The sequence below is a fragment of the Ptychodera flava genome, chromosome 9 (assembly GCF_041260155.1).
Source record: "Ptychodera flava strain L36383 chromosome 9, AS_Pfla_20210202, whole genome shotgun sequence".
Lineage (NCBI taxonomy): Eukaryota > Metazoa > Hemichordata > Enteropneusta > Ptychoderidae > Ptychodera > Ptychodera flava.
This window is the reverse complement of record NC_091936.1, coordinates 22248519-22256185: the sequence shown is the minus strand read 5'-3', so window position 1 is coordinate 22256185 and position 7667 is coordinate 22248519. Positions and strand designations below refer to the sequence as shown.

The 7667-nt window shown below is 37.7% G+C and overlaps 1 protein-coding gene across 3 annotated transcripts; it reads left to right on the top strand.

The window, feature by feature from the left end:
- Positions 1 to 1775: 1775 nt before the first annotated feature.
- On the top strand, positions 1776 to 7598 carry LOC139140362 (tRNA (guanine-N(7)-)-methyltransferase-like). Of its 3 annotated transcripts, none has more exons than XM_070709568.1 (6): positions 1776 to 1887; positions 2920 to 3086; positions 4346 to 4530; positions 5021 to 5134; positions 6249 to 6350; positions 6769 to 7598. In XM_070709568.1, exons 1-6 carry the CDS (start codon positions 1808 to 1810, stop codon positions 6889 to 6891), a joined length of 771 nt encoding a protein of 256 aa, XP_070565669.1. In that variant the 5' UTR covers positions 1776 to 1807; the 3' UTR covers positions 6892 to 7598. The 3 variants fall into 3 exon arrangements, with proteins under 3 accessions (XP_070565669.1, XP_070565668.1, XP_070565671.1); XM_070709567.1 differs by having other exon boundaries at positions 6246 to 6350; XM_070709570.1 differs by lacking the exon at positions 1776 to 1887 and adding an exon at positions 1986 to 2229 and having other exon boundaries at positions 6246 to 6350.
- Positions 7599 to 7667: the final 69 nt, after the last annotated feature.

The following is a 7667-nucleotide window of genomic DNA, read 5'->3' as shown; positions in this document are numbered from 1 at the left end:
TTGACAACCTTCACGATGATCTGGAACATGAAATTCATCATTTAACTACTTGGTTCCATTCCAATTCTCTGAAACCCAACATTTCGAAATATCAATACATGCTCTTCGGTACTAGGCAACAACTCAAGAAATACCAAATCACATAAAAGTTCTTTCCAATCAAAGTACTACAATCAAAGCATCTCCTTCTGCTACCTGTTTAGGTTTAAGACTTGACCAAGAACTCAGCTGGTCCAACCATGTTGCCTACCTCCGTCGAGCATGTGGCTATCGTCTGACGAAATTGGCCCGTGTCAGACGATGTATTCCTGAAAAGGTTCGCAAAAATGTTATCTCAGCTACAGTTTTCTCCCTTTTAGACTACTGTGACACTGTCTTTTCCAACTGTAATATTACTCTCAAAAGCAATCTACAACGCATAATTAATTTTGCAGTTCGCATTCAGTGTGGACTCAAAAAGTCAGACCATGTTACATCTTACAGAAATTCACTCAACTGGCCAACTATCCAGGAAAGACACGACCAACACTTAAAAAATCTAGTTCACAAATGTATCAACAAAAAAGTTCCTGTCTACCTGTCTGACCTTCTCACAAAAAATTCAACAATTCACCAGTATAACACCAGAAGTAAATATCATGTTTCTAAAGCCCACAGTCGCTCATTCAAATATCGTTCATCCATCATTGCCAATACTATAATTTAAACTACTTTTTTGTGCCTGTCTATTCTTTTCAGAGCCAATTCTTGGCCGATTTGTATGTCAACTTCTGCTTGTTTTAATTAATGACACGGTGCTCACTAACTTTTTATGCTTATCTTTTGATGTGTAGTTTTTTAACTTTTAACTACTGGTTTTTATCGAGTTATTATTTATTTATTTATTTTTATTCTGTATATGTCCATGTATTTTATTCAATGCATGAAAATCCATTTATGGATGCATTGACTTGAAGTAATAAAATTACAAAATTACAAATTACAAAATTACAAATGGGGAGATATTTAACAGAGGTCAGTCACAGGAAGAATGGCCAAAACTTTTAGTTGAAGTGATGGGAAATGCCATAATTGTGGTCGGGAAGAAACACTAGAACACATCTGATTTGAGTGTTGATATGTAAAAGAATCTGGCAGAAATGTATTTCTTTCTTTGCCAGAAAACACAATTTTTATAACAATACCAATATCAGTGGATGTTGTTTGTTTGTTTGTTTGTTTGTTTTTTAATTGTTTGTTTGTTTAGCTGCATCGGTAGTGATCCTTGCTCGTTGTAGGTATGTCACCGTTGTTCTTAATCAGCTTAGTAAGATGACTGTCTCCGTATCACAACTGGGATCATCTCCGTTGTCAACTGTATCTCCAACAACGCCTCCTTTTCTTAAACTAAAGTAATGAACCATATTTATGGTTAACCAATTACTCATTGATAGAAGCCGGGTATATTTCTGTCTCCTATTTTATTGCTTACCATTTCCAATACCTGATCTCTTGTCACCCACGCAGCTTGGAATTCGAACTTCACTTTTCTCCCAGGATGAAACTTGACTATCTCCAGGGCTTCTATTTTATCCTTAATATTCTATCCAGATCAGCCCACTCAGCTGTTGATTCACCTTTGCTGTTTTCCTCATGGCTGGTTGTTTTGTTAATTTTCATCGCATTAGTTGACTAACTGTCTGGGGGTAATTTCCCTTTCTCCTCGCTGTGACAGAGCAAGTCAGTACGACTTGCCTCATGAGCCTGTGAGCTGGCAGCACCTCGAAACCCTCGGATGTGTTACAGCGCCCTCCCATTACAAAGCAAAATGGCGGCGTCCATGCCACAGAAGCGATACTATCGTCAGCGGGCTCATTCAAACCCGATGGCGGACCACAGTTTTGACTAGTAAGTTTATGTAATCGGCTAAATGACAGTTAGAGCAACACGAATTGGTGTTCATCGTTTTATTCCCACGGATCAAAGTTAGCAGTAAACTATCACGGTACTTATTAGGTGGCATGGCCACCACCGGACACGTGTTTGTTTTGCCGTCCGACCCAAATACCCAGGCTAAACCACCAGCTGCAGTACTGCAGCTAGTACGTATGTAGTCACGGTCGCTTGTAGTTCGATACACGGCGATTGCCCCTGTAACAGTAGAATCCCTACGGCGGCCTTCGCCGTGTACCGAACCACAAGCGATTGTGTGCAGAGTGATGCAGCAAGCGACCAGGCGGTTTTCCCAGGGTACGTACGTCGGGGAAAACCTCAAACGTCATACTGTCACTGAGTCTGCCACTATTGTCGAGCTGAGGGTTGGCTCAAGCATAGTCTTTTCACAATGAATCAACCCCCTCTGTTTGTATTGAATGTGAACTGTCAGCAACTTGATGTTTGATCAAGAAAATCCCTTTAAGGATCATTAATAGTAACATCACTGTTTTATCATTATTATACAAATCCAAAATATTTGTCCAAATTTATACGGACAACTTTCGCTAATTTTGCATACAAGAAATGAGAAGTGATGAATATTATGAATTATTGGACAATAATGAAATCAGATGTTAAGGGATCTGAGCACAAGCTGCCGCCATAAACATAAATGCAAAAGACAAAATCTGTTGTGATTTCTGTTCAGCAGCAGCAGCCAATGTCATATACACGTTGTGCTGTATTTTAAGGAACAAACATAGCAATGGACTCTATTACAGATACTATGTTGTATAGACAGTCAAACCTTAACCAGAAGGAACAACTGTCAGTATTTTGGCTGTTTTGTCCTCGCTTCCACTTTCTACTATGACACATAGCTAAGTGATGTCCATATTATCTTCATTGAATAGCGACACACACATTCAACGGAAATTCCCCAAACCGTGATAAGTCCTGATTACCCCCTTTTTTTTTTCTTTTTTTTTTTTTTCCTTTTTCAAGTCCAGTGAATCCGGATGAGATGGACTGGTCAGAATACTATCCCAGATATTTCAAAAGACACAAGGGTGAGCCCAGTGATAGCAATGGCACACAGCCTTCAGGGGATGATGTTAGATGGCCAATGGTCAAATTTGCGGACATTGGTTGCGGATATGGAGGACTCTTGGGTAAGTTACTATGATAGTGTTGTATGTACATGAGGTAATAAATTCATTGATTTTGATTGGATTTGAATTCATAACAAGTGAGATCCGGTCGCCTAGCAAAGATATCACAGTCAAGACCACTGGGATGAATTTCAACCCTTATAAAAGTGGTTCATTTACTGAGCGAAGTTGTTACAATTTTTCTCACAGCAACCCTTCCACATGCTGTAGAGTCCATGAAGCACTCGCACATACACACTATCTATCATACATTCTACATGAACAAATTTTATCAAAGCAATGAGTACATTGATAAACTAGGCTTCAGATTGTCTTTGGGGGCAATTCTGACCTATCAAGCCAAGGTAGAAAATTCTGTAATTTCTAAATTGGATTCGAACTTGCAATGTATGACACCGAGCAAAGATATCTCAGTCAAAACCGGTTGACAAAATCCCAACCCTTAAAAAAAAGAGAGGTCCATTAGTACACTGTAAGGCTATAATAACACGACTCTAGGAGTGAAAATAATGTACACCATACATGATGCCATTGATGAGGACCATAGAATAGTCAATACAATCTTAGTCTTGTCCATGGCTCTTCCTATCGTTTCAGAGAATTAAGGTTTAATACACAGCTCTGAATATGTAGACAAGGAAAATATTTTAATGTCTTATTAAAATATCTTTAATGAATGATAGAAGAGGACATAAATTTCTGTTGAAAATTGAAAAAAAAATCAACCAGTAAGACATAATATAACATTGATTTTGAAAGGAGAAAAATGTGATACGGTACTTAATTTCAGGGCTGTAATGATTGAAAAGTTTGTTTTCAGCTCTGTCTTGGATGTACATTTCCTTGGAAAACACCTGATATCCAGACAATATCCAATATTTTGTAATAAAAGGATAATAGTTGTAACTTTTGCTGATATTTCCATTAAATTTGTTTCATAAAATGAGAACATGTTCTTTTTCTTCTCCTTTATGCATAATGTGCAATGTGCAGTGTTTTTGTAGTTAAGTTTTATACATTAGTTGTCAAACATAACATTTTACAAAAAATACATATTAGCTGTGTTGACAAACTGAACAGTGGGAATTTCAACAGAGTTGAGGAGTCATTTGTCACTGCAGTAAAGTATACTGTTTCTTATAATTTATTAATTCCTTGTCCCAGTAACTTATTTTTAGCAAGATCACGAAGTTATTATTTTAAAGAAATACTGCCCTCTACACTGTGACACAAATGTTACTTTGTTTGTCTCCATCTAGTTGAATTATCACCCTTGTTTCCTGACACTTTGATGCTTGGAATGGAGATCCGTGTGAAGGTATCTGACTACGTAAAGGACAGAATCACTGCTTTACGAGAGAAACATCCCGGCAAGTACCAGAACATTGGCTGTATAAGAACAAATGCCATGAAATATTTACCCAATTTCTTTACAAAAGGCCAGGTGAGTGTACGAAGTGTGTATATGTATTTCATTCAGGGGGTTACACATACTTGTATGGATGAGCCTGACAGAGCATATCTTTGCATTGGTCAAGTGTTTCATCTGAAGCAAAACTATAATATTAACCATTGGTTTGTGTTTGATTTCTATTACTTTTCTGATTTTTTTTCGATTATTTTTCTGCAAAGGTCTCTGTTTTCTGTTAGCAACTTATACAATATACTCAGTGTTTGTCTGGTGTGAGTTGGATTAATAATTAGCAACCTTTGAAATCTGTGCAATCATGTGTCGTTTCTGAAATACGCAGTATAAGGAGAGTGAAAAAGAAAATTATAATCATCATATCCAGGTTTCCGGAAGATGGTTTGGAAATGAAAGGCTTGGTAGAAAAATGAAATCTGTTTCTGTTACATGCTCTAATTTTTAGACTTGTGGTTTAATTTCTTTTTTCACCTTACTGACAGTTTATTTCTTGTTTAATCTTTTTCAGTTGACCAAAATGTTTTTCCTTTTTCCGGATCCGCATTTCAAGAAAACAAAACACAAGTGGAGAATCATCAGCACAACCTTGCTGGCTGAATATGCCTATGTGTTGGCAGTTGGGGTAGGTCACACTGTCACCTGTGCGCAAATAGTGAATTGTTTCAACTGTGTCATCTTCCATTCATTGATTCCGCCAAGCCCTTGTATTCTGTGCTACAGATTAACTTATTACTCTGCCAGTGAAAGGTGTATATGCATCCAGGTATTGATACAAGTTGGTGAAATTTCAGCCACATATGGTACACTCATTTCCTTCGTTCACACTGATGTGTAGCACTCCTATGCATTTCTGATTCAAGTAACTTTCAGAGTATGTTCTAGAAAATGTACACAGCTCAATATAAAACTGCTGTTGCTGAGAAAAGTGATAACAGGATAGAGAAACTAGAATAGAATTCATGTGCTTCTTGGTCCCTTTTTTGTTGATTTTTTATTGAAAAAAATACCAAAAAACACAAACAACGACTGGGACTGCAGAGAGCAAAGGACATTACATATCTCTGTTGTAATGTCGTAAGAAGATCTCTCTCACAAAATTTTGGTTGAGTCAATTTTCATCTATAACGAAAGACATGAAAAAACCGAACAGAGTATGCATGAGAGAGAAAGAAAAGCAAGGTCATCATTTCTTTTCACCGACTGGAGGAACCTGAGCCACTTGTTTCATCAATATGTTTATTGGGTAATGTTGATGATACTCATGCTAATGGTACCATGGTTTCTCAGTCATGTTTATAATAATAATATCACAGTTCCCCTTGGTGTATCAATGCGGTCATATTCAAGAAGAACAGAAATGGTAAAGGGGTTCCTCAATCAATGCATTTGTACCCAAACTTTAGCAAAATGATCAATATGATCAACAAATACTGGGTCCATGCTCAGCCATATACAATTCCACATCATCCTAAGGGGTTATATATATGTATGTATTTATACAAGAGGCATCTTAGAAAACTTAGAATGCTTTTGTAATGATGATTGGGTCATCAAACCTTCAGCTGCACTGATATCATGTACCCAAGGTGAGAAGTCATGCCATTAAAAACCAGATTACCAGTAATGAGAATCATTTGACTTCCCAAAATATTTCATCACTTGATTCACCAGTCTCATAACAGTAACATTACGATTTACTGTTTCCTACTGTACTGTTTCTAATTTTGTCCAAGCAGGGAATGGTGTATACAATTACGGACGTCAAAGACGTCCACGAATGGATGAAAAGCCACTTCTCAGAGCATCCCCTATTTGAATACATCCATGTGGATCAGCTGGTAAGATAGTTTTTGACAGTCATTGAAGTCTTTCCTTCAGAGAGTACAATCACTGGTATTATGTAAGTCATGTGAAAGTGTCGGGACCAAGCATGGTTTGGATAAGGAAATCATCAGAATCCAGCAAGACTGCAAAACACTGTGCCCACAGTCATTGAACAGTTTTTTACTGTACATAAACACAATACTAGGGGGCACAGTTGCTTCACAGAGCTATGGGAGGGCCCCCTTAGGTTTGATTGATTTCACATTGAAGATTGGACTCAGTGGTTTAATAGTCTGCCTCAAAGTCTGTGCACAACTTTTTCTCGCTACTGAATTTTATGAGAATGTAAGATGACAGGGCACATTTCACTACATAATTAATGGGTATGAGTTTATTTTCGTTTCTCAAGAAAGATTTTGATTATTATTCCAGAAAGATGATATTGTGGTTGATAAACTCTATGAAAGCACGGAAGAAGGGAAGAAAGTGACAAGGAATGAAGGGGAAAAATTTGTAGCCATCTTCAGAAGAATAGAAGATCCAGTCATGTCATGACCCGGATTGAACTTTGAACTTACACTGATGACATGCTCCAATAGTTGTTGTTGACCTTACAGCTGATCTGACCTGACAGTGTGACCTCACAGCTGACTTGAAGTCACCCTGCCATTCATAATTTGACCTGACAGATGATCTAAGAACCTGATCTGACTCAACGTTCATCTGGTCTTACCTGACAAAGCTAACGTGTGAAATGTGTCAGACTGTCCACCACATGACCAGATACCAATATATCTCAACATCATGTTGCAGTTACTGGATAGAACCTTCCATGTTATCTGCCTTAGTGACAGTGACCTCGCCACAGTTGACTGGATGTGACGTCACATATCTCCCAGTGACCTTGACATTCGTTTTAACTTCAGAATGGCTAGTACATTATCAATTTTCTTTAAAGTGTGACCTCGCATGGCCTTATCACTTTAAGAGCTGCAAAGGAAATTTGATAAAATATAGAAATTAATGATACAGACAAAAAAGAACATGGAAGTACTTTCCGAGGACTTGACGAACTGTTGCAGGAAAACTAGCAGAACACCGATCATTCTGCCCTGATGGAAAGTAGTGTGTCCTTTAAGTTGGACTGTACAATAATGTGATAATGAACTTGGCGTTACATTACGTCTGAGCATCATCATGAGGAAAGGCAGTGAAAATGTCAAATTTTATCTCCGACAATAAAGTTTACACTTCGGATTTCAGATTGTAAGTTTCCTTTCTGTTATAAGTTTACGTGAGGCATTTTAGGAAAGGTGGATGACAGAAAAGCT